We start from the raw sequence: 26860 nt of genomic DNA, 5'->3' as shown, positions 1-26860 counted from the left end.
GGCCCCTCTAGAAGCCAGACTAGAGTGTTTAACCCACGTGCTCCCTCCACAGCATTCATTATGCACCAGACTTGGGGGAGACAAAGGGAAAAATGAAAAGGTCCCAGGCCAGATAGGGCCACAATCTGATGCAAGACAAACGTGTCACCTGCTGGAGCCAAGGAAATAGACAAGCAGTTGTTTTGGGCACCCGAAAGAGGCAAGGAGGCCCTGCACATTCTCCTCTCTCCTTACCTCTGGTGTGTTTGGTCTGCATACAGTGGAAAGCTATTTGAGCAGCCATGAGAGTTTTTAAAAATTGTTTTGAGCCGACAATTGAAAATGGGAATTAAAAAAAAATTTTTTTTTAATTTTTATTTGAGAGACAGAGAGAGAGAGAGAGAGAGAGCACAAGTGGGGGAGAGGGGCAGAGGAAGAGAGAACCCCAAGCAGGCTCCCCACTCAGGGCAGAGCCTGATACTGGGCTTGATCCCACGACCCTGGGATCGTGACGTGGCCAAAACCAAGAGTCGGACGCTCACCTCACTGAGCCACCCATGTGCCCCGAGAAAGAGAATTTTTAAAAAAATAATAAAATTTAGGATTTTCAGCTTCTCCTGAAAAAACTCAGAAGATCTGACAGACAACACTAGGCTCATTCCCACGTGGCCACGATAGAGTGAGGTCAAGGCTGCCCCTTAGATGGAGGCTGTGGCCTCCACGTCCCCCCAGCCCCCCCCCCAAGTCCTCCTGTGTCCCTGGCATAGAGGTCAAGGTCTAACAATGCCTGCATTACCAGAGACCTTATGCTGTGGCTCTACTTACGTTAGAGAAATATTTCTCTGTGCTTTCTCAGTCAAACATGGGAAAAGGAAAGGTAGCAAAGGGATGTGTCAGAGCCTTAGCTTTTGAATTTGCAATCCTGACAGGTAGGAGCTCCCACACATACCCAGGTAATATTCCCTCTCATCCTTTCCCCAGCTGGCCCCTGAGGCCATGCACATCCCTCCCCTGGGCCTCAAGCCTCCTCCACACAATTAGGGTGAGGGGCCAGGCCATCCCTTCCCTCCCTGGGATGGGGATCTCCTTGTGGCTTCTCCGGAGAGGCCAGTGGCGCTCTCTCTCTCTCTCTCTCTCTCACTGCCACTGCCCAGGGCCCTGGCAGGAGGGCAGCCAGTATGGTGGGAAATCTTAGAAGGAGCACTCATGCCCATGACCACCACCTTAGTACGAAAGAAAAGAGACGAGGATAAGCTCCCTTTAGAACCAGAATTCACCAGAAGCCTTGGTCTCCCCACCCAAGAGGTCCCTCACTCTGTCCCTCCCCCACCTCTTGAAATGGCCACGCAGAAGGCCAAGCCAGCAAAGCTGGGCCATGGCAAGGGCACCATAGGGGAGGGGTGGGGGTCAGGGAGCACATGTCAGACAAGTGACACAGAATCTGAGCAAAAGGTAAGGGGCAGAAAGACGGGGGACTTAGGAAGAGACACAGGAGCAGAGGAGGAAGTAGTTGTTAGTCATTCTCAGCATACATTTATTGAGTGCTTACTGTGTGCCAGGAAGTAAGCCAGGTGCCAGAAACAGCAATAGGGCCGGGAGTCAGGGTCAGTTACTGAGGAGCAGTGTCACTATTGACCCTGGTTGACACAGGGAACCGATGAACCCTTCAGGCACCACTAAGGACCTAGGCCTTCCCAGCCATGGAAAGGGATTCAGCGAGGCAAGACCCTCTCCCTCTTCTCCAGCACACAGACAAGCTCCTGCACGCTCCTCAAAACGCGTTCACACCTGACGTGCCCGATGTGCCTGAGCACATCTCAACTCACACGTGCACACACGCACACACTGAGGCACAGCCCAGCAGTTGTGCAGGAGGTGGTACGGAGGTGCCACCTACATGCAGTGACCCGAGTCACCCCGCTTAGCATGAACTGTCGGGGCGCCTGAACACCCACCACTTAGAAATTATCTTGAGACGCTTTGGGGCCAAGTCACTTACTAAAATGTGAGAAATAAACGAAAAATAACAATAAACAAGATGAACAAAGGGACAACTTCTTAAGGCTTTTGCTTCGAGAGGGGTTCTGAGAGGGATACAGGTCAGCGGAAACGGACCTCACTTCCTTTAGTTGGCCACAAGTCTGTTCCGGTCAGAGTTGCCTAAGGTAGATGTCACGTTGTATGGATGGGGTTAGGGTGGGGACGGTCTTTGTTCCCTGTGCTATCCGCAGTATACCACTGTACATGTGCTTTATGCCCATGTCCACCTACCTCCCAGTGAGGGGATCACCTCCATTTTACAGGTAGGGAAACTGAGGCTCAAGACTTGCCTAAGGCCACGGAGACAGTATATGCCGTGGGGCCTCTAACCTCTGCTCCTCCTCTCACTGCCTCCTTGGCACGGGAAGATGGAGCCTTATCTGGGATGGGTCAAGAGGCTGGGAGCTGCCAGGGGCCCGGGTTCAGTCTCGGATCCACCCAGGAGGCTGAGAATGACTGACTTCAAAGGTGAACGTGCTGTCTGCAGAGACCCAGGGGCACAGGTGGTGGCCCCCTGCTGGCAGGGAGAGGCTGGCACTGTGGCAGGCTACCCACGTGGAGGATGCCACACCTCCTTCTTGACACTGTGTCCTCACCCCAGGGCTTGGGTGAGTTAGGAAATGGGTGGAAACAGCCTCACAGAGCCTACCTGTTCACCCTGACCTTGCCCCCAACCCTGGGGGACCGGGGTGGGGGCTGCAGCCTATGGAAAACCAACTCTTTCACTTTGGGGGTCCTGGGCTCCTAATCCTCACAACCCCACGACCTATACCGTTTTGGGAAAAATGGGCTATCACCCTTGAGCTGGTCCCCTGGCAATTGGAACAGGTAAGGCGCCCCACCACCCCAAGAGCCTGTGAGGAGCCATCATATTCTCCTTCAGAGAAGAGGGGAGCTGGTGTTTAAACAGCCTCTGAAGCCCGATCCTGTCGAGAAGAGTTCTCAGAGCTCTCTGACAGGAGCCCCTGACCACAGAGTGCCAACCACTCGTCCCCACACCCCCACCTTACGTGTCTGCTCAGACTCACACAGGCTGATGCAAGTGCATCAACAACTCCACGGAGCTGAATGTGCTGCTGCCTGGGGCAGTCCTGCACATATACCCCCAATACCAGGTGTGTCCCCATTTTCAGTGTCCTTGGGGCCCAGGGCAGAGTGATGCCCCCCTCAGACTGCATAGCCCAGGGGCCATGACCATGGGGGCTTGAGCAGAAGTTCCTTTGACCACGCCGATTCTGGATACAAGAGGGAAAGGAGATGGAGCAAAACCAAAAGGAACCCACAGGGGCCTGCAACCATAACTGTGGGATTTAGAAGTGTTGGAACTTTCCCCAGCAGCGTTTGCAGGAAGCCAACCACAAAGGAATGACTAGACTCCCAGATAGGAGTCCAGGAAGACTAGACAGGAGGAGACCCCTGGCAACGTTCCTGAGGACGGCCCAGCCCCCTTCCTCTCTCCGACCAAAAGCGCAGGACCAGACATCACTTCCTGCTCCTTCCCACCAGGAGCCTGGAGGCTGGGGGGGTGGGACGAGACCAGAGGGCTGTGGCCACTTGGTGTCCACTGCCTTTGACCAGCTCGTGGTCCCTTTCCCACCCCAGGGCACTCTTCTCAGGGTGGGGGTGACCAGAGATTTGCTCCCCCTTGTACCCATCAGTCTCCAGGGCCAAGATGACTCTACTAAGTAGAGCTCAATCCAGGCTCTGAGGAAGCTCTTGGCTCCAGGAAATAGAGACCATGCCTGGCTTTTTGCTTCCCTTCCCTGGGCTGTTGCTGCCCTGCTCCCAAGGCCCAGTGGGCCCTGGGGCTGATGCTCCAAATAGAATGTCCTGGTCTAGAGGGCCTTGGATGCTCTAATGACTTCAGGAGTCCTGGCTCTAACCTTAAGCATGTTACTCCACCCCCTGGGCCTCGAGTTTTCCAGCTATAAAATAGGGATAGTATCTAACTCCTGGGTTATTATGATTCAAGGATGATAACAGGAAAATATGTAACCCATCAACTCCGTACTGTCAGAGCAGAATGACTGGCCCCCGACAAGGGGGTGGGGGCGCAGTTACCTGACCCATCTGGTACTGCTCCATGCACTGTTGGCCTTGGACTCTTTTCCAGCCTGCCCTCTAGTTTCTCAATGCCTGCTTCTTCTCACAAAGTGCCCATGTCCTGCAGGTGGGTTGGGAGAGATAGGCAGCAGCTCCCTTTGGCCGGGCCTGGGCGCTGCTGGGGATGACACGGGCCCTGTCTGTACAACCTCAATACGGAAAGGCCCTTGCTAATTAGCCATCTCCCCAAATTGTACTCCTCTGTGTCCCTAGGTCTCGAAATTTGGGTGCCCCAGAATCACCAGGTGGGGCTTAGCAAAATGTAGATTGTCAATTCTCCGGGCCAGAGGCGACACCTGGCGTCGACCTTTTTAACAAGCACCCGAGGAGTTCCTGCTGCCGGTGGTCATTGGACCATCCGTGGAGGACGGCTCTGACTGCTAACACCATACCCCACCTGGCCTTGGAAGCCACAGGTCCACGAACATGACAAAAGTACAACACCTGCCTGACTTTAACTCTGCATTTCCCAAATTTGACCATTTATTTATTTATTTATTTATTTTTAAAAGAAAGCTCTGTGCCCAACATGGGGCTTGAACTCACAACCCCAACATCAAGAGTCACATGCTCTACTGACTGAGCCAGCCATGTGCCCCTGACCAGGAAAGTTGTTTTTTTTTTTTTTTAATTTGAATAATTAACATCTCACAGAACTAGTGTTCTGAAGAACGGTTTGGAAAATGTTGGTCTGGTTCTCTCTCCTTTTTAAAACTATTTGTTTTAGGGGTGCCTGGGTGGCTCAGTCAGTTAAGCGTCCGACTCTGGGTTTTGTCTCAGGTCACGATCTTACGGTTTGTAGGATGCAGCGCTGAGTTGGGCTCTGCGCCCACAACACACAGCCTGCTTGGGATCCTCTCTCCCTCTGCCCCTCCCGGCTTGTTCGCTTGCTCTCTTCCAAAAATAAACTTTAAGAACAGTAAAAATAATTGTTTCAAACAAATATCTTATTTTTTAATGTTTGAGTGGACTGAAATCTAGGAAAATTAGGTGTGTTCAAGGTGCTCGACCGTTAATGCAGGACTCGAATTTGGGCCTGGGTCTGTCCTTTACTGTTCCCCACCAGTTTCCCTCACCACTTTCTGCTTCTGTCTCTTTGAGCCTGAGGTTCTCCTGGGTCACCTTGTGTCCTGAGCTCAGGAGGAACCCTCAGGGCAGCGGATCCAGGAATAAGAAATCTGAGTCGGGGATGGAAGGGATCAGGACTCGCTGTTTGGCTGGGATAAACAGCAGAGGCAGTCTGGCCCACACTTCTAAGATGTCTGTACAAGCGCAGTTTGTTTGGGGGCGGGGTGGGGAGTAAGGTCTCTTCCTGGCCCCACTGCAGCTTCTAAGATGGCAATCACCCAGAGAGATGGGGAACGGCTGGCTGGGTAGGACTGGGGCTGCTCAGTGGCAAGAAATCTTGTCTCGCCTTTTCTCCTCAAGCTCAAAACAGGCACGTGTAGCCATTAACCGAAATGCTTAGCAGGGGCGTCCCTTACCAGGAGGAAAATGGATTTATTGCTTTATGAAAAGGAGTCTGATAAAACTTAAAAGAAAAAACCCAAAAGTAGAAACCTAAAAATCAACCCACCCTGCTGAGCACTCCCAGGAAGTCTCAGACACATTTCTGGAGGCAGTCAGGTGGGGGGCTGGAAAGCCAGGCCCGCCTGGCAGAGGAAGGGCGGCCTCTTCCCGTAAACAGCTCCAGGGCCCTGGAGGAGTCTGCCGGCAGGGGGCGCTGTGGCCCCACGGCCTCAGACCAGCTCCAGGCCCAGAGTGAGGCTGCCTCCAGGACCCTGGGCCTGTGGCAGGCCTGGCTGGCTCCTGGGTGGCCCCAGGAAGATGAGGGCAGACACCCAGAGCCCACACCTTACCATCACCCCACCACACACATCCCTCACACGTATCACAGGGTCACACATCCCACTTACACATGTACACACACACACACACACACACACACACACACTTAGGCCCCTCACCGTCCATCTCCCCGGCCAGGCCTGGACCTCCTCATCTGTCAGCAGCAGCCTGGCTTCCACCCCCATAAAAACAGCTGTGTGTGTAGGGGGCGCCCTGTTGGTGCTGTTTTAATTCCCTTCGGGTCACAGACTGGATGAAGGGTGGCAGTGGAAACTTGCTCCCTGCCCCTAGGGAGGAGGTGAGGGACTGCTAAGCAGCCTTGTCCTTGGCTCCTAGCCGTGCATGACTATCCAGCCCTCCGTCCCCTCCTCAGGCTTTAAGCCATGGGGGCTTCTCCACAGGCCTATAACAGGAGGACAGGTCACGGACAGGCCACAGGGGGCTGGAATTACAAAGGAGTTAGCACCAACAACAGGAAGCGGGTCCTTCCTTCCTCAGGCAGCCTCAGACTGGCCGGGGAGGAGGTTGAGGGGCCAGGCGAGGGCGCGCAGACAGTGCAAGCCTTTGTCCTTGGGCAGGTGTGGCCAGTGGGCATGCAGCTGAGGGGCAGGTGGCAGGCAGTAGGTGGCAGACCCCTCTGCTTTGGCAAGAGGCAGAATCCAGACACTTAAGGGAGAGAGAGCCTGCCTGCTGGAGGTCCTCCTTGCTCCTCCTGCAGGCACCATTGTGCCTCAAGGCTCCGGGGCCCCTCGACAGTGGCAGAGCAAAGCCCAGGCCAGCCCTTGCTTCCAGCAGTAGGAACATCGCACAACCGGGCCCTCTCCCGTCTGTCCTAGCGCTGCAGAGCTCCAAGGCAGGACCAGGGCCCTGGGAGGGAGCGTGGACTCCAAAATGGTGAAGGAGAGGATCCTGAGGGTGCACGGAGGTCCTCTGGGATGGGGAGAAGGACACCGGTGAGTCACTGAAGCAAGGGCAGGAGGCCACAGTTCCGAGGCGGTGAGCGCTACACGAAAGCCTCTGGGTTGGAGGAGCCGTTCAGCTTGAGGAAAAGCTTGTCATCCTCCCTCTTCTGCTGTAGCTGCCTCTCCAGCTGGCGCCGGTAGCAGACGAGGTAGAGGGGGAGGCAGAACCCCAGCATGCTCAGGGCAAGCAGCCCCACATTCACCTGGAGAAGTAGAAATGAGAGCTGACGTCACATGAGGCAGGGGGCCGGGCAGGAGCTGTGGTCTTTGCAGAGCCCGGCTCAAGAGCCTTCCCCACACTCAGGTTTGGATGAGGGGAGGTCACGGGAGGGGAAAGGAAAAGCTGAAACTGGACGAAGGGCCCAGGGCCCGTGGCTCCACATTCCAGTATCAGGATTCCCAGCTGAGAAGCCCTCGGGGCCTGGGCCCTCCACCTCTGACCTCCAGTTGTGAATATCCAGGGGTGGGGCCAGCAGTGGGGCACGTTCACAGTACCTGGTTAAAAATGCCAACCCTCAGCAGGAGGGCTACCCCAAAATCAGGTCCAGAAAGGATACTCTTCTTCTCCTACACAGCCACCGCTCACAGAGGGACCCTGAGTTCATCCTAACCGAAGCTCCAAACTGCCTCTCCTTGGGGCCCTGGAAGCTCCTGAGCAATGCCTCCCAGCTCTGAGTGGGCAGATGCCCATACCCCACTGCCCCACACCCTTCTTACCCATAGAGGGTCTCCTTGGAGGGGACCCATCATGGCCAGAAACAGGGGCTGCTGCAGGAGAGCGAAGAGTGCACTGACCAGCGACTGCAGTCCTGTGAGGCTGCCAAACTGGGTGGAGGGGTACCTGCCGGGAAGACAGGGGACCTGTCACCACAGGTGCCACTCTCAGGCTTTCCCAATGCTCCTCGGCCTCAACTTGGCCCCAGGTGTGCCTGCCTCGGATTAGTTTCTGCCAAGCAGTCCTGTGACTGTGAATTTCTCTTTCAGACCGGCGTGAGACCCCCGATTCTGGGGAGGACCCCACTCCACCCAGGCGTGCCCCAGGTCCATGGGTGTCTGGACGAGCTGAGTGGAAAGTGGTGCCAGCAGGACTCTGCGGCTTGGCAAACAGGCCCAGGGAGCAGGTTGGAGGCTGGCCCTGGCTCCGCTACGCCCTCATCCAGAGGAGCATTGTGTAATCACGGAAACTCGGCATCACACTCTTGGTGGACTCTCAGACTCTGCCAGGGCAGCAGCAACTTCCTCCTGGCATCGGGTGGAGTGGGGGACGACAGGCAGACCTGGAATGACCCCCGTGGGATGCTGATGGGAGGGGAGAGAAAATCTCAGCGAAATGTCAGGCTTTGTGGCCCCGGAGGTGAGAAGGGGCTCCCAGCGAGGAACAGGCTAGTCTTTGGTCAGAGACACACAGGAGACGGTGTTTGAGTTCCTTTTTTTTTTTTTAAAGATTTTATTTTTAATTAATCTCTACACCCAATATGGGGCTCAAACTCAGAACCTCAAGACCAAGAGTCACATCCTCTACTGACTGAGCCAGCCAGGTGCCCCCATGGAGTTCCATTTTTGAGCCAAGCCCCAGCCCAAGGGGGAAAAACAACTGTGGTTCCTTCTGGATGTGTGGCCTCTTGGAAAAGGAGGCAGGTTTCATTTTAGCCAAGGCCCAAAAAGGCCAGTGGCAGAACCAGGCCCTTTGAGACTCTGGGTGAGAACAGTCTGACACATTGTGGGCTCAGTTATCCATGTCATTGCCCCTGTGGAAGGCCCTGTAGTTCTGGGCAGCCAGAGCCCTCCCCTGTCCTTCCTGTGAGCAACCAGGGGCAGTCCCGGGGCTCAGCTGAGCAGCCATCCCCGAGGCATAACAAGCTACACGGGAGCACTGACCCTGGCGGGGGAACTGACTTCGTGTTAGATGCCAAGGCTTGTGGGCACCCAACTGTCGGCCCGCTGACCCACCTCCCGCCAGGTGTGACCTTCCCTTGACACACCCAACAGAAGCCCCGGTACCCATCCCCTGGCACAAGAAGATGAGCCCAGATGGCAGGCTGGCCCCCTCCAGGACCTCGGTCCTCCCACGAACCTCCCTCAGGTCATTCCCTTACTGTCGGCCCCAGGCCACCCCCGGCAACCAGCACTTACACGGCGGCATACAGGCCCCCGACGGCAGAGTGGATGAATCCTCGCACAATCGTGTGCAGGATAAAGGAGAGGATCTGAGAGAGGGAGAGCAGAGTGTGAGCAGAGAAATGCGAGGGTCCCCACAGTCCTTGGGGTCCTGAGCAATGGCAGCACTGGCAACTGGTGTTGGCTCACACCAGCTCTCCAAGGGCCAATGCCCGAGTTGTCAGGGATTTTGTGAGCCAGCTATGAGACAGTCACTACGAAAAATTAAATTCATAAAGACTTAGAATTAAACAAATTATATAAAAACAGAGGTAACGGATACTCAGAATTCACCATTTCTTAATTATTTTGCTATTATCTGTGCTCTGGGGGTTTCTACGTTTATAGTCTAGTACGGCGGGAGTACCGTACGATGGCGTGTCATTGTGAATCTCTTTTCAACTGCACATTTGGGGACGTCATATCAGTTGAAATCAGCCATGGTGAAAGCATTTACACCAAGGAAATTGGCAAACAGGGCTCCTCCTGCCTCCACCCAGAGTCAGCAGTTATAGATGTACTGACACAGCACTAAATAGGAGGTCATTAATCATGATTTGATCTCCTGCCTTTGCTGACCTGAGGATGGTGCCCAGAGGTCTCTGTGCCTGGTCACTCAGGTCCTAACGGCTGATAGCTTTCCTTCTCCCTACCCGAAAGTTCAGCTTCTTAAAAAGGCCACAGCTGGCCGGCTTGGCAAGCTCCAAGAAGCATTTGTAGATAATTCCTCAGGAGCAAGAGAGCTGTGTCCATTTTGCCACAGCCGCTGGGACCCTTTATTCGCCCTTTGCACACGGCCCTGCCATCCTGCTTAGCAGCCAGGACCTGTTCCCAGGAATGTGGGCGGCAGAGGGGGCAGGGGCTGCTCTCTGCAGTGTTGCAAGAGGGTTGTGCCCAACTATGCTTGCTCACACATCCTTGTGCAGGTTCCCCCTTTCCACTTCAAGTGTCTTGTTGCCTTTTCATAACTTTTCTTTCAACAAGAACTAAATAAAACAAAAAGCAGAAGACTGTCCCTAGTGAGCATTGCCCCTTCATTAGACAAGGTGGTCAAGGCAAGGATCTATCGACCAGCCTTGTAAGAGGGGACAGCCACCAGGAAGCTGGGAGGGCATCAGGAATACAAAGACACTCTCACTGGGAACTGGAACAAGCCTCCAGTGGTTTACTCTGGTCTCACACAGAATGTCGGCACATGCACATGATAGTACCCATGGGTGGTGCACAGCTGGGTGTTCAATGTACTTCAACACATGGCCACTTGAAAAAAAAAAAAAAAAAAAGAGAGAGAGAGAGAGAGAGACTCTGGCTTTCCTTCTGGACCTGGCCCAAGATACTATCTGGACTTGAGCTAACCCATGTGGAAGCAATGCCATTATTCAGGTCCCTTCAAAGTTCATAAACTTGGGGATTTAAAAAATCGTCATAATAAAAATAAACAAACTTGGAGATTGGCACTAGAACACTTTCATGGACGTAAGGGTAGAGCTGGGCAGGTGACAAAATCTACTTTGCTTGCAATGTCTGCCAAAAGTCAGCTTTCAAAAGCAACAGAAATCTTGTGAAAAGGAATTAAACTTTTGAACCCTGATGCCCAGTGATCATCACAGTCTTTCCCAACTCTCTACAACACAGATACCCCGTAGGCATTCTTGTACCAGAGTAGATGGTCCCATCAATGCCACAGATTAGCCAGACCTCTTTGGACCTCAGGTTTCAACTGTGTGAGCGAAAGCAAAACAAGGAGCCATACAACTACCCCACATAGTTCTGGGGGACGGTATGGTGGTGGTATTCACGGCATGCAGGATGCTCAAAAGGCCATGAAGAAGGATATGCCTTCATAGAGAAGAGTCTTCTGTGAAAGGCAATCCCAGTTTCATTTAGAGCTCACCCCCTGCATTAAGCACAGAACCTGGCAAGTAAGAAGCCCTTGGTAAATAACAGCGGGCTGGTTGGCTGTTGGTTGCAATAAATGAATGAAAAGTCACCATGGTCTTTGTTGATGGCTTCCACGACACATCACGTCCCTTCTAGTCTCACTGTCCCACATCCCGCCCGACCTCTCCTTCTCCCCGTACCCACCTGCAGAGGCAGGTTGGGAATGAGACAGGTCACCCCAAAGCCCACAAGCAGCACATTTGTGAAGGCGAAGGCCCGCATGGCGTTGGTGACTTTCTGGATCTGCCGGTCTCGCTTCTTCTTCTTCTCGCCCCTGTGGAGACAGAGCACACACCGGAGCTGGGAGCTCCCTGAAGGAGGATGGGCTCTCCCAGGAAGTCACAGCTTGCAGACGATGCGAGACTCGGAGACCACCCGAGCACATCTGAGGGACTGTCAGGGCGAGACCACCCCTAGGGACGCCCCCATTGCGCCCTCTGGACTGAGTGCTGGGTGTGAACCGCAGTGGAGAGGTTGGATGCAAGGTCATTAACACACTGCGCTGCCTCAGTGAAGACTGACGGGGAGGCAAGCAGCAGAGCACACCCAAGTCGGGATGTGGCGAAGCCCCGCTTCACCGCAGACTCCAACTTCACCCAGATCCCGCAGGGAGCTGATGATAAGCCAGATAATAAGTCATACAAGGGAGGGAGTGGATTTCCCCTTTGGGGGCAGGAAGGGGTAAAGGAGAAACAAATAAGCAATAGATGGAACCAGATGGCTTTAGGACTTGACCTAGAAAACGGAGCATTCTCTGTAGCTATTTCCTTGTGAATTCACTATTAGGGATCCCAGTCCCACTGCCCACACAGATAACCCACGGACAACTGTAGGACATGCAACAATGAATGCCAAGTGCTGGAGACCCGGGGAGTCCCAGACCCACCACTTCCTCACTATGTGGCCCCAGGCAAGCTACTCAAAGTCCTAACTTCAGTTCCCGCATTTGAAAAATGGGTTCAACACTAGTACGCGCCTCATCCAGGTGCTGGGAGGCTTGACTGAGATACTGTGCATCAAGTGTTTGGCATGGGGCCCAGAGCAATAAACAGTGGCTTATTATATTAAGGTGGAGTCATGAAGACAGCATTTAACTCACCCTCTGATCTTGGAGCCCAACCTTTACGAACACGGGGCTCCTGTACCTTGTTTCATGCTGACAATTATGAACAGATCTAGCAGTTCTGCGGTTATAGCAGCCTACTACTCCCACCGAGTGGAGTGAGCCTCGCAGGCAAGCAGGACTTTACCACGGTTTACCACTGTGGTATTCCTGAGTGGGTCCTTGGACACCCAGTGTCTGCACACAGACCTTCCTCCGGTTTCTCCCATTCTTCTGTCAAGCCCAGTGCTTTTCCAAACTTTCGGGTACCAAAGAATCTCCATAACGAAGTGATACACTCAAATCTGTGCTGAGCTAAGTGAGAGAGTGTCGGAAAGCCCTTACAAATAGCTTTGGGCACGACCCCCTCTTGCCTCTCCCGCTGACTTCAAAACCTAGGCCACCCACCCGGTTCCTGCCTAGCAGCTGACTCTGGGGCCAGAAGCTAGGGGACAGGCCCTGTCTACGCACTGGTTGGCGTCTTTCTCCTCAGGTTCCTCAGAGGCATCTTCACACTCCTTCAGCCTCCAGTCCATGATGTAGCCAATGACAGGGGCTGTCAGCAGGCAAAGCAGCTGGAGCACACCGAAGATGGAGGTGTAGAGGCCAACTGGGGAGGAAAATGGGCTGCGTCGTGGGGGGCCCCTAGCAGAAGCCTGAGGCAGGTGCTGGAAGAGCCTGAGACCCCATAGGCCCTTCCGGGGTCTTCCACAGACCACCCCCCACCACCCCTCACCGTGGGCCTTGAGGGGAGCCCAGAGACTTTGAACTCCAGAATCAAAGGTGGAGCAAGGGGCAGGCACCCTGTTCTCTTCTCCAAATCGTCTGCTTATTTCCAAGAAACAGCTAATGAAATCCAGTATGTCACAACGACATCCCCCAGAAGCTCCAGGAAGCGTCTATGACTCGGGAACCACAAAATTACCAATGCCTGGGACTGAGGCTTTGTGTACGACTAGTCATTAGTTTTCTGCCTCTAGAAATATACCAGGAAGGCACCACTCACAGGGGCTCTGACGTAAGGGCTCCAGCCTTCAAAGAGCCTTAAAATTATGATGAGATTTTTTTTCAGGCAAATAGAAGCTGAGGGTTGACTGCCCCTCCCCCACCCACAGTTCTGGCCAAGAGGGATGTTTCTTGGTCAGAGACTGGCTGGAGGGGATGTTGCAGTGTTCTTCGACAATCCCCCTGGCTTACCGGTAGCCATCACTGCATCAGGAAAGCAAAAGTAAAAAAGCAGAAAGGAGAGAGGTTAGCAGCAGAGATCTCAATGGTTATTATAGGGAGATGGGGCGTGGTAGCAGGCCAGCTCTGGGCCCAGCACACACATGCCATTTCCCACCAAGACCAGACTCTTAGAGCATCCAGGGGACGCCCAGCTTGAGTCAGGCTTCTGGGAGTGCAGGCGGGTGAGGCCCAGCACGGGCATCTGTTGATGGTTTCCGGTCTGCTGTGGCCTCAGTCACGTGCAGCCGGGGCCTCGTCACAGGCAGGCTGGTGAATCAGGCCTGCGGTGCTTGCCGAGGACCAGGAGGGGGAAGTGGCGTGGGTGCCGAAGACCCGGCCAACCAGGGCCCCTCATGTACCCTGCCCTGTCATACTCTGTCACACCTCCTACTGCTCTCCAAGGGAAGGAGAGGTCAAAGAATCCGTCCCGACCCCCAGCCAAACACTGACACCATGGGTCTCCCTCCGACAGCCAGAGCCGGTCCCTTCTATTCCACCAGCTCCCTGAGCCTGAAGCAGCCCCTCTGGGGACAGCCGGGGCTGTGGGGGTCGGGAACAACAGCTCACAGGAGCAGAGTGGGGAAAACCGGTGCCCCGTCAGCTGCAGATTGGATTTCCTGGCCCAACTTCCTCTACTTCTTAAAGCTGACTTTTTGAATGTGGGAAACAGTTGGGAAAAAAAAAATCCTCTTGAGCAGCAAAAGATTTCTTAGAGAACTGGAGTGAAAGTCCACGACTCAGCAGCAGGGAGATTTGCCTTCTAAGAGCCAGTGGGCCCTCACTTCACTTCTCGGGCCCTGAGTTTATAACAGAGGGTGTTTAGACATGATAGATCAGCTTTTCCCAAAGTGTGGTCCACAGATTTTAATGAGCGTTATACCATAACAATGTTCCTGTGGTGGAAGTTTGGGGAAAAATCATTGGACAAAACAAAGTTAAATAGGTATGTTTTCCTATAGGGCTCTCTTAGGGCCTTTACTGTGTCAGCGTCCATTATGAAATTTTGCAAGGGCACATGGTAACTTCACCACAGGACATCCATTTTCACAGTGGAACCAGTGTTGTCCAGGTCCCTTTGTCATCTTTCCCTTTTGTTAAAGCTGTTTTTTAATTTATTTTTGAGAGAGAGAGTGAGAGAGAGAGACAGAGGCAGAGTGTGAGCAGGGAAGGGGCAGAGAGGCAGACAACAGAATCCAAATCAGGCTCCAGGCTCTGAGCTGTCAGCACAGAGCCCGACACAGGGCTTGAACTCATGAACTGTGAGATCATGACCTGAGCCGAAGTCGGACGCTCAACCGACTAAGCCACCCAGGCACCCCTCTCTTTTTTTAAGTTTATTTATTTATTTTAAGAGAGAGAGAGGGAGAGCACAAGAGTGCACATGTGCATGGGGTAGGGGAAGAGAGAGACAGGAAGGAGAGAGAGAATTCCAGGCAGGCTGCTCACTGACTCATCCCCTTTAAAAACTGTATTTCAGGGGCACCTGGGTGACTCAGTCAGTTGAGCGTCCGACTCCTGTTTGTGGCTCAGCTCATAATCCCACTGTCGTGGGATGGAGCCCCTCATCGGGAGATGGGCGTGCAGCCTCCTTATGATTCTCTCTCTCCCTCTCCCTCTGCCCTTCCCCCACTTGTGCGAACGCGCTCTCAAAAAATTTAAAAAAATAAAAATAAAACACACCAAAAAACCTATAGTTGATTCCTTGTAATCCCTAGTGTAACTACCCCTGGGGAAAACCAACTAAACCAACAAACAGTTGCACACCAGTGAGAATGCCAATAAAAAGGATTTACCGACTGTGTTTGTCCAGCTTAGGGATGACTAAAGCTGACTCAGCTCAGGCCCTGAGGAAGTACTGATTTTCTTTGTAGAATCAAAACCTCTAATCAGCTGAAGACCTTCTGTGCTGTTTTAGAAAAGTGGTGTGTGCGTTATCAGCTCTGTTTACCGAACTTGACAAGCCTCGACTGGATCACACGCACAAGGAAGCCGCTGCCCAGCCTTGCCTCCCAGTTCTGGGTGCAGACCCTGAGTACCCAGCGGTGTGGGCCACCCCTGCCCCTTCGCACAGAGCCTCTCCACGGCCGTGCCTGCGGTTTCCCAGGGCAGGGAGACCCTTGGCAACGGGGCTGACTGCCTGTCTTTCAACAAGTTCTCAGGTGGAGTACTCCGTTCCCCACAGTGTTTTCATTCACAAACAGGCTTGCCAATGGCCCCGAGGCAATGAAAAACATACGCCCCACACCCTGAACACATGTAATTATTTTAGTCCCCCTCCCCCGCCTCTAAACCGGGAAATTCTAATGGCAACGGGAGAGAACAGTGGGGGCCGGCTGGGGTGAAATGGCTCTCATCAGCAGTGAATCCTTCGGAGCCTGCCATTTTCCGGACTAGTATCTTCCAGGCGGTGGGCTTAACCTCAGGCGGGTAGGAATGAGCACGGATCGCGGGGTGCCCTCTTGTGGGGAAGTGCATCGAGGTCGGGGGGCCACCTACCTACATCCTGATCACCGCTGACCAGGAACTTGAGGATATTGTTCATGGCGCCCATGTAGAAGATGAGCCGTAGCTGTGTGATGCACATGGTGACCAGGCTGAGCAGCAGGATGGGGCTGAACACGCTGTGCATGAAGGAGGGGGCCGCTGCGGGGAGAAGACCAGGGGTGCTCAGGAGAACCGACGCCCCTACCCGCCACCCCCCCCCCGCCGGCCCACAGCCTACCCACCGTCCAGGGGAAGCCTGATTTGCTGACCAGATCACCCTATGCTGGATGCAGGGATGGGCCTGGGGGAGGTTAAATGTGTGGGTGCTGGACTTGGGTCACCCAGGTGTGTGAAGTGAGTTGGAAGAATCCCTTCCCCATTCTGGGCCTCAGTGTGCTCATCTGTCAGCCCGGGTGCAGGGTGCTGCCTGCCCTCTGGGGATCAAGTGGGAATTAAGTGAGATGGCACCCACGAAGCCCTCAGTTGCTGCTGGCCCCAGTGAAGGGGTTTCCGGGATGGGTTGGCCGCCTCCTCCCCGCCGCCGAGGTGTGGGTTTGGGTGCAGACGGCCCCGCCGACGTCCTAGGCAGGCCCTGAAGGTGAGGTCATGAGGCAGGTACCTGCGGTGTCTGGCTGGCACTTCACCTCCAGGTCAATGGTGGACAGGCACAGCTTATGGCCCTCCTGCAGTGCCGCTTGCTCCTTGCTGCTCCTCATGGAGCTGCCCACGCTGAGGCGGCGCCCCACCGTGGTCACCTGCTTGTAGAACTGCTTCCCTGTGATCTTGTGGTCAAAGCCCAGCCAGCTGAACTTGATCTTCACCCTGGAGGCCACAGGAGAGTGTCCATCGGTGCTGCCCAGGACCCTGGCCAGGGCGGGGGTGGGGCAGACGGCACATCCACTTACGAGTAGTCCATGTCCTCAGGCCCTGGGAAAGGCTCCAGGGGCCAGTTCAAGAAGCAGTTGAGGAACACCAATCCGGAGCAGCCGGCCCAGACCACGAGGATGATGATGAAGGAGGCACCAAAGTCGTAGATGACCTGACAGGCACAATGGGGTAGGTGCAGGGCCAGGGGGCAGAGTTAGCAGAGGGAAGCCACGGCAGGTGGCGGGCATCTGTCAGCCCTGCTCTTCCTGTGCTGAGCTGCATAAGGAGGCACGTCGTTAACCTCCTGTGCCTCCAACTTGGACCACATGTCACCTCCCTGGAGAGGCCTTCCCTGACTGCTTCCGTCACTGTCACCTCACAAGTTCACAGTGAACAGCCCTGGCTGAGATTACTGACTTCTTGATTACTTTCCTAGTCCGTTACTAGTCCAGCTCCTTGAGAACGGGAACCTGCTAGCCTTGTTCACGGATGTGCCTTGAAGGGTGCACGTGGCAGGTGCCCCAGACACCCAACAAGCAGATGGATGTCTCACTTTGCTCCTCTCTGAAATGGGCATAACACTGTCCTGTAGCCTCAAGGAGCTGCAGGTGTGATCCCCAGAGTGCTCAGTACAGGGCCTGGCAGGTGGGAAGCCTGCTGAGCAAGCATATTAGTCGTTGTTGTCACTGTTACCATTTATTTCCAGCACAAGAGTCGCCAGCATCCTGGCAGACAGCTGCCCAGCTCTCCAGGGAGGGGACCAGTGGTTAGACAGCAAGAAGAGTGGAGGAGGAACTTGTAGACTTCTCCACACTCCGGAAGGGTGAGAACGCCTAGGAGGCCACAGCATGGCTGGCTCCACACCCTCCAGGTACCTTGATTCCCCAGAGGCCAGCCCGCGTCTATGACTCCTCCTCCTAATCCATGGCCTCCCCGCCATGTATCGCAGGAAAGGGGTTTTGATTTGGTGCTGAGACCACAGGTGGGACAAGCCCCTTTCGAAGACTTGGCAGGGGCAACAGTATTTGGAGCGGGTGCCGGGGCTGACAGACTGTGAGGTGTTTGCTTCCTCCTGACCCTGCGTGACTTCCACGGGCTCAGAATCCTGCCTGGGAGGGAAACAGCTGAACCAACTTAGCCAAGAGCAGCGCTCTGGCTAATGAGGAGTAACAGCCCAACAACAACAGACCTGGGGGTGGGGTGACCTGGGACAAACTCACCCATCCCTCTTCTCTACCCCAGCCCAGAAATGCAAAGGCGGCCTGCGGTAACACCCTGTGTGATATGCTTGAGTTTTCCGTCTCCCATGGCTCAGTGGTTTTCTTTTCTTACTCTTGTGGTGGCCAGGTGCATCCTCCCAGGTGTGGGTGGTGGGGAGGGGGAGGGGCGAACCCCAGAACCCACAATTACTTCCCTCTTCAGAGGAGGCTGAAAGAGCCTTGGGAGAGGGCTCTGCTCAGACATTAGGACAGGAGGGTGAGGCTGGTCACACCCTCACCTTGATTCCTGGGAAGGTGACTGCTGAGGAGGCATAGGATCCAATCATCAAGGCAATAAACGTGGACCGAAGGTCACCAAACATGTTGGGTAGCTGAAAGACAAGAAGCAAGGGAGACCTGCTGAGGGAATGGGCAGCGGACTGGTGGGGGAGGCGTGGGGGAAGGAATCAAGGTATCCTCAGGTTCCATTTCTTATCAGCTCTCCTTCCTGTGTCATTGAGGGGGTGGTGTGGGGAGTGGGTAATTACGGCTTTTCATCTGGGACTTAGTTTGATAAGGGGAGGGGAGATTAATGCAGAACTCGGAGACCGAGTCAGACTCTGAGCTGTTGGACTTCCTGGCTGGTGAGTGTCCCTCCTCTTTGCTCATGCCAGGAGCCTCTGCGTCTTTGCAGGGTTTCATTGAGATGCCAGCGAGCAAAGTCGGGAGCCTCAGGCATCCCTCAAAGGGAGAAAGCCTGTTAAAAATAAGAATCTATTTGGGGATGAGAGTGTCACTGTATACATAAAAATATCAGTGTCCCAGAAGGACCAGATGTCAGCAAAAGCTGCTTTTGGTTCTAAGACAGTAGGCTTCTGGAAGGTGCCAATCTGAATTCTACAGTTCCTCAGGGCTGACAGGGGAGCCAGCCTAGTCTGGGATTCCTGCTTCTGGTTTCTAAGTGCAAGGAGAGCCCTCCCTCTCCATCTCACATTTTACCCCAGTGATGGGCATCGGAGGAGACCGATGGCAAGAAAGACTCATTCTCTTGTCCCGGCGAGGTCGCTCACACACCTCCTATCAGCTCATTCTGGGCCTACCGCCACAACTTCAAAGCTCAGACCCACCCAGCCCGCGATTCTACACAAATCCAGGCACAGTAAATGTGACAACACAGTCACAGAGGCAAACAGACCTAGGGCAAAGTACATCCTCCCAAACAGCCAGTTTGTATCTCCTCTCCCTTGCCTCCAAAGAGACGGAACTGCCATGCTGTGAAGCTCTCCCGTCCCACATCCACAGTGTCCAGAGCATCGAGATCACTCTCTGTGTAGCTATCCAACCTGCTTCACTGAATTCAGGCTGTTCATATGGACCTAATCTATGACCCCCTCTCCCATCTGTCCGGAAATCACATTGGGGTTTTCTTAAACACGGAACACTGCTGCCTGGGAGCCAATCCATTGTTGCTGAGTGCAGGCAGTTTGAACTGGCCTTTCCTGCCCCTCATCATTTCTGCCTGTTTTGCCCACAATTAAAAATGAGGAAGGGACATCACCAAAATTAAAAGCTTTTGTGCTTCAAAGGGCACCAGCAAGGGGCTCCTGGGTGGCTCAGCTGGTTGAGCACGCGACTTTGGCTCAGGTCATGATCTCACGGTTTGTGAGCTCGGGCCCTGCGTTGGGCTCTGTGCCGACAGCTCAGAGCCTGGAGCCTGCTTCGGATGCTGTGTCTCCCTCTCTCTGCCCGTCCCCTGCTTGCACTCTGTGTCTCTCTCTCAAAAATAAATAAACATTAAAAATTTTTTTAAAAAAAGGCACCACGAAGAAAGGGAAAAGACAATGCACAAAAGAGAGAAAACGTCTGCAAATCATACATCTGATAAGGGACATGTGTCTATACACTATGTATATATAAAAGACTCCTAAAATTCAATAATAAAAAAATAACCTATTTTTTAAATGGGCAAAAGATCTGAACAGACATTTCTCCAAAGAAGATCTACAAATGGCCAATAAGCATATGAAAATCCACTCAGTATGATTAATCTTAGGGAAATGCAAGTTGAAACCACAATGAGATATCGCTTCATGCCCCCTAGGGTGGCTATAATAAAAAATCAAATAATAACAAATGTTGATCATATATATAGGAAATCAGAACCCTGATCCACTGCTAGTGGAAATATCAGATGGTACACAGCCACTTTGGATAAGTCTGGCAGTTCCTCAAACAGTTCAACACAGAGTTACCATATGACTTAGAAACTTCACTCCTAGGTATATACCAAAAGAAATGAAAACAAATGGACTCACAAAATTGTGGCAGCATTCAAAAAAAAAAAAAAAAAAATTGGGAGGCACCTGAGTGGCTCAGTCAGTTAAGTGTCCGACTTCGGCTCAGGTCATGATCTTGCAGTCCGTGAGTCCGAGCCCCGTGTCGGGCTCTGTGCTGACACAGCTCAGAGCCTGGAGCCTGCTTTGGATTCTGTGTCCCCCTCCCCTCTCCCCCTCCCCCACTTGTGCTCTGTCTCACTCTGTCTTTCAAAAACAAATAAATGTTAAAAAAAAAATTGTGGCAGCATTCTTCACAATAACAAAGAAGGGCAAACAAGGCCAATGTCCATCAGTAGATGAATGGGTAAACAAAATGTGGTCTATTTATGCAATGGAACGTTATTGAGCCACAAGAAGAAATCAAGTACTGATACCTACTACAACATGGATGAACCCTTAGAATATTATGATAGATGAAAAAAACAAGTTACAAAAGACCACATATCGTATAACTCCATTTATACGAAATGTCTAGAATGGGCAGATCCATAGAGACAAAAAATAGATTAGTGGTTGCCCAGGGCTGGGGTAGAGGAAGCTGGGAGTGCATAGGGAGGAAATGCCAATGGGTACAGGGTTTCTATTTGGGGTGATATAATTGATTACAGTGATGGCTGCACAACTCTGAATGTACTAAAAACACTCAATTGTATACTTTAGGTGAATTGTATGGTATGTAAATTTGTCTCAACATCACTGTTAAAAAATACATGAATAAGATACATAAGATGATTTGGGGTCCCAGGATTAAAAAGGAAAATGAATAAATCTATAGTGTATGGCCAATAAGCCATTCTATGGCATAGGGCCAGGGTGGCCATCTAGGCTCCCCTAAGAATTCCAAGCACACAAAGAGCTCTTCTTCCAGCCCTGACATAGAGTGGACCCTCTGTCCACTCAGGCTTCTCAGATAGGATCAAAGGGGGATAGAGAGCATATTGAAATTCCCCCCAGCAGGAAACAGAGGCAATGTGAATGCTCACGTGTGCCCGGGAACACCTAGGTGACTACTAAAGGTGCCTAATCTTACTCTTTGCACACCTGCTTCCCAGGTATGCTGCGGTTCAGAGGACATGCCTCTGTTCCTGAGCTCACATATTCGGGCTGCTCTGTGCTGGCTCACCCAGCAAGGCAACCTTGCAGCGGAGGCATTTCTGGGGTCATATCCGCCCCAGGGAGAATCCAAAGATTTGTTCTGCTTATGTGGAAGGAAGGAACTGTTCCAACCTGGGATGCCACCCCAGCCATGGGAAATAAAGGAAGAAAGGGATCAAAGAGGCCTTGGAACCGAACCAGAAGAGCGCATGGAGGCCAAGCGCCCGGTACAGGAAAGGCTACTTGGTACAAAGTCAAGCCAGAAAAACACTCTTGTTGCCTGTAGTCACCTTGAAGCACAAAAAGGTATCTCCCAACTCTTCAACAGGGCTGGGAATACTCTTAAAAAGGAGACAGCTTACTAGCTAGCCTTTTTCCTTCTTAAGCTCAAGTTTGCCTTAATCCTAACCTAGGCTAGAGGCCAACAGAACAATGGACTCGGGCTAGCATACAACCCTGGCCTGATCTTCTGGAGTCTTCTCCCCAGAAAAGATTCAGGAATAACAGGAAGCTGAGAAAGAGGACTGACTTCCCATCTGCCCATGGATGAGGCCCTTGCCCTCATACCTAGACAAGGACAGTGGCTTTTTAGCTGCCCAACTTCTCCCTGCCTAGAACACTCTTAGCGACACCAAGAAAATTTGCCCCAACGTGTTATTTTGGTCAGTAGGGCGATACCTAGGGGGAGTATAGCCTCAGGTCAAACCGTACTACACAGTGTTCTCACCAACACCTATATCCTTTATTTTAAATTAGGGTTATTTTTTTCTGATTACAAAAGTAATGTATGTTCATTGTAAAACATTTGGAACAAAGTATACATAAAGAAAGAATAAAATAAAAATCCCCCTGATATACCCATTAACTATTTTTTATATATTTCCCATTAACCTTTGTCTTATAAATAACTGTAGCTTTTAAACAAAACTGGGATCATATGCTACATGTCGTTCTACAATTTTTCCCTTTTACTTGATATAGTATGTTTTCTTACTTCTTAAATTTATTTAAGATTTTTAATTTTATTATTATTATTTTTTTAACTTTTAAGTAATCTCTACACCCAACATGGGGCTCGAACTCACAACTCTGAGATCAAAAATTGCATGCTCCACTGACTGAGCCAGCCAGGCACCCCTATAAACGCTTTCTAACTTAGTATTCACCTTCAACATAATTTGTAATGACTGTCTGGTATTTCCTTATCTGGATGGTCTATAATTTATGCAACCACTTCTCTGATGTTGGAATTCAAGTCCTTTTTAATTAACATTCTTAAAGATAAGCCTATGTGCACATAGCTATTATTCCCTTAAGGTAAATTCCCAAAAGTAGAATCATTAGGCAAAAGGGAATACACATTCTTAAGTTTTTGTGATATCCTGTGCCAAACTGCCCTCCAGAAAGTTACACCAATTGGTAACTCCCACCAGAAGCACAGTAGAGTGTCTATTTCACTGTATCCACTCTGGCATTTCGTGTTATTTTTAATATTTGCCACTTTACCAACATCCTTGTTTTAAAATCCATTTCTTTGTGTATATGGATGAAATGAATGAGTAATATTTGCTTCAAAATAGTCTGGATGGTGGGTAGAGACAGGAACAAAGCAAGGCTGGTTGTGAGCTGATAATTGTTGAAGTTCAAGATGGGCACATGGGATCATTATACTATTCTAATACCATGTATATATTTAAATTTTTCCATGACTAAAAAACGAAATTAAAAAATTTACATTTATTGATTACTAATGACTTTCAACATTTTCTATAATTTTTAAAATCAGCCATTTATATTCCTCACTTGTCCTTTTCTCCTATGAGGATGTTAATCTTTTTATATTGATTTCGTATAGGCTCTTTATATTAAAGACAGTTACGGTTTGCCCATAGAGTGCAGGTATATTTTCCTAGTTTGTCATTTAACTTCTTAGTTACTTTACCTTCTTCTTAGTTCATGGTGTTCTTTTGATCAACAGAAGTATTTAAATAGGTAGTCAAAGTGTGTGTCAGCTTTTAGGGCCTACGTAGCATTTCTGTCAGATGAAATCTCTCCGAAAAGAACATCAAGGGTGACCTTGACCAATGAACCCCAAAGTACAAACATCCTGACAATGTCAATGTGTGGTCACAAAAGAATAGCAAGCACAGGAGAAAAGAGGGTTTCCCTGAGGACGCTAATTATTTTTTAAATGTTAATACTAATTGTGTTTTTCCTTTAAGCCACTTCCTTCCCTTCCTCCTAAAGCTGTCATGCCTGCCAGGAGATTTTCCCCATTTGCCATGCCCAGAAGCAGCTTGATTAGATGATTTTTCTTATTATTAAGTAATAATATATAATAATATGGCATAATTATATTAGTATAATAGCATATAATAATAAGACAATAGTATTATCATAATAATAGCAATGATTTTTAATACCTACTATAGGTATTATCTTAAAAACCCTCAAAACAACCTTCCAAGGTAGGTTCCAAGGGTCACTTTTTACACTCACTTATCGGGTATAAAACTCTAGGATTAGAAAAGTTGAGGGACACCCTCAAACCGGTAAGGGTCAAATTTGGGATTAAGCAGTTCAAGCTTCCGTGCATAGCCACTGGACTACTCTGCCTCTTGGAAATCTGAGTTTGGCCCCCAGGGCAATTACCATCACCTCTCAAGCTTCTTTTTTTTTAATTTTTTTTTTTAACTTTTTTTTAAATTTATTTTTGAGACAGGGAGAGACAGAGCATGAACAGGGGAGGGTCAGAGAGAGGGAGACACAGAATCGGAAACAGGCTCCAGGCTCTGAGTTGTCAGCACAGAGCCCGACGCGGGGCTTGAACTCACAGACCGAGAGATCATGACCCGAACCGAAGTCGGCCACTTAACTGACTGAGCCACCCAGGCGCCCCTCAAGCTCCTATTTGTTCCTTATTAAGCACTCTGTCTGCTCTCCCCACTAGAGTTTTTTTTACGTCCCTTCTGATGCTCCTTTTGGACCTACCTGCCCCTTCCCTCCTCTTGACCTCCCATGGTCCAGGGCCACACCTTCAAGTAGACTTGCACTTGCCCTTGGACTTTCTCCTATTTCATCCTCATGTCTGTCTCCTCCCATTCTGGTCTCCTCCTCCCTCCCACCCTCTCCCTCCTTCTGGCTCCAAATGACCTCATCTGCACATAATGGCTACTCAGAAGCCCTGATGATGGAGTGATGGCTGGGCACTGAGCAGAGTGCCTTAGTGTGGGCCTCAAGCGCTAGGTGGAGAGGGAAGAACGAGCTCTTCTGCCAAGTAGGAAGCTGGAGCCAGGCTACAATGACAGACGACAGGGGAAAACACTCAGCAGGAGCGGTTTCCTGATTCTGGATTCACAACTGCACTCACAGGTGGGGAGCGCAGGCCCCCTCCCCAGGCTCTGGGTGCTTCCCATAACCACTTCTGCTGTCTCTGCAAGGGCTGGGGCTGGAATAGCTCGCGGGGCAGAACCCACGGCCTAGCTCACTCGGGGATACCAGTGGTGACTCATTCTCAGCCCCGTGGCTGCACTGTAAACAGGCCCTGGCTCTGTGACCTTCCCAGAGGGGAAAACAGCAGCTGCAGGCAGCCCTCCCCTGGAGTTCTGGCCACAGAACATGGCTACTGGACAAGAGGACCCAGAGGCCTAGGCTCTGTGATGGTGAGGACTGGCTAGCGTCCTTGCAGGACCTTAAGATGCCTCTCTACTCAGGGGCCCCAAAGACAGGCCTTGGCTGGCAGGCAGGGACAGAAGGACCACCGTATAGCCCCTGGAACTGACTTTCCAAATCCATGGTCCCCCAAGCCCACCAGCTAAGGGTGCACCCTGGCCCTCAGGGAAAAGACACAAGGCCCCTTCCAGAGGTGGCTGGTGTACACACCCAGAGCCCTGTACAACTTGTATAGGCCGGGATCCAGGTACCAGTCTGGACAAGCAGACTCAGCAAAGCTAGGCTATTTCCTAACCCCAAACAACCGGGCAGCTCCAAGCACACACTGCCAGGAAAAGGTCCTTGTGGTCACCTTTCCGCTTCAGTGCTGTAGGGGTGGGGAGGAGGGGTTCCACTCCCGAAACCACCTCATTTGCCTTCCCAGCCAGGGCCAGCCCTGCCGATGCCTCCACTACACCTTCTGTTCACCCCCAAACATGTCACATGGTGAACAAATTCATAAGGCAGAACTCTCGGATGGGTGAATTTTTTCCAGGTCGGTGGCGATCAGCTGGTTAGTGGGCTCTCAAGGCCCGGGATAGAAGCTAAAAGACAGAGCTGGCTCCGGGCACTGAAAGTCCTGCTCACCTGGCACTTTGGGCTCCCAAAGTGGGCTCCCAGAGAGCTGGCTGGGGTGCTGTGGGGATTTTCTCCTGGTGGTAGAAATGGGCCAGCTGAGCAGCAACGCCGAATTCCCATCCCCCCACCAGGGGGCACATGCTTCACTGCTGTGCCCGATTCCTTTGCCTCACCTCTTCTTGGTATTTAAAGAGGGATATTTATTCTCTTCTCCTCAAACTCTAGTCCCAACTCCCATGGGACCATTTCTTCCTCAGATTTAAAGTCAGACTTCAATGAATCAAATAGGAAAAGCCCACAGAGAAATTTTTCATTAAGGAGCCTGACAACAGTTTGGAACCACTTTGCTGTAAGGTTTCCAGCTCAGAACCCACTCCCGCCGACAGGGACAGGGGGCAGAGTAATGAAGTGGAAAAGATATGTTCACAATGTTGGTCGCATCTGCTCCCATCTCTAAGCAACCCCGGGCCCTGGATCGCAGGGTGGCAACCCAAAGATGCCGCCTCAGCCGCCGGCCGGTATTTACACTCCAGCCAATGAAGCGAGTTAAAGGGTTGTACAAACGCTAGACATTGGGCAAACAGACCAAAGTGTTCTGTCCAGATGTCCAGCGGGAAGGCTGGGCTCTGCACCTCGGGGAGTGCTCTGTTCCCATGGAATGACCTCACCCTCCCCTGAGGATGTCACGAGGTTCAGGCCCTCTGCTGTGGGGACCCAGGAAAGTCAGTTCTGGTTGTCGGCAGCCCACGGGCATGGGATTTCAGTCTTGCCCTTTGGAGCAGCCTCCGCTCTGGAAGGAAGGATCACCCAGGAGTACAGGCCTCTCAGGCACTATTGACCATCTCGCCCTGGCCTGTGGGGAAAAGGCATTTTGCCAACTTTGGGGCCTCTTCTCCACCAATGGGGTGACCGCTCACAGCTCCTGGTCATTTTTATTTATACCACAGCCCATACTACACAAAACTTCTTAGAACTCAGAAAGTCCCCAAATTAGCATTTCTATGGCAACACATTCCCCCAAATTCCCAGGTTATCACAGAGTGATTATCCACGGCCCCAAAGAAGTGATAGGAGATTTGATTTAGGAAGTTCCTAAAGGCGACCCTAAAGACTCCTTTGTCCCCCAAATTAGAACATGGGTGGGAGACAAAACAGAAAGTGCGGTTGTGCTGCTAGCTTGGCGTCTTTGGGGGGCAATGTTGGCAGTTCTGCTTTTTAAAGGCCTGGGCT

At 51.7% G+C, this 26860-nt stretch overlaps 1 protein-coding gene across 6 annotated transcripts in view; it reads right to left on the bottom strand.

Annotated features, from left to right (window-relative positions):
• Positions 1 to 5051: 5051 nt before the first annotated feature.
• SLC43A2 (solute carrier family 43 member 2) overlaps positions 5052 to 26860 on the bottom strand; it is a 37668-nt gene continuing 15859 nt past the window's right edge. For 3 of the 6 annotated variants that reach the window (XM_030294892.1, XM_030294893.1, XM_030294891.1), the window contains exons 6-14: positions 18209 to 18301; positions 16749 to 16882; positions 16463 to 16665; positions 15856 to 16002; positions 12604 to 12742; positions 11175 to 11304; positions 9066 to 9139; positions 7650 to 7773; positions 6974 to 7135 (exon numbers count right to left, since the gene is read on the bottom strand). In XM_030294892.1, coding sequence (XP_030150752.1) covers positions 6974 to 7135; positions 7650 to 7773; positions 9066 to 9139; positions 11175 to 11304; positions 12604 to 12742; positions 15856 to 16002; positions 16463 to 16665; positions 16749 to 16882; positions 18209 to 18301 — 1206 coding nt within the window. Of the gene's footprint in view, positions 7136 to 7649; positions 7774 to 9065; positions 9140 to 11174; positions 11305 to 12603; positions 12743 to 15855; positions 16003 to 16462; positions 16666 to 16748; positions 16883 to 18208; positions 18302 to 24331; positions 24458 to 26860 lie in introns of those variants that run through there. The other 3 variants (XM_030294896.1, XM_030294895.1, XM_030294894.1) reach the window with 3 other exon arrangements.

This window comes from Lynx canadensis, chromosome E1 (assembly GCF_007474595.2).
Source record: "Lynx canadensis isolate LIC74 chromosome E1, mLynCan4.pri.v2, whole genome shotgun sequence".
NCBI lineage: Eukaryota > Metazoa > Chordata > Mammalia > Carnivora > Felidae > Lynx > Lynx canadensis.
This window is presented reverse-complemented; position numbering and strand designations above follow the sequence as displayed.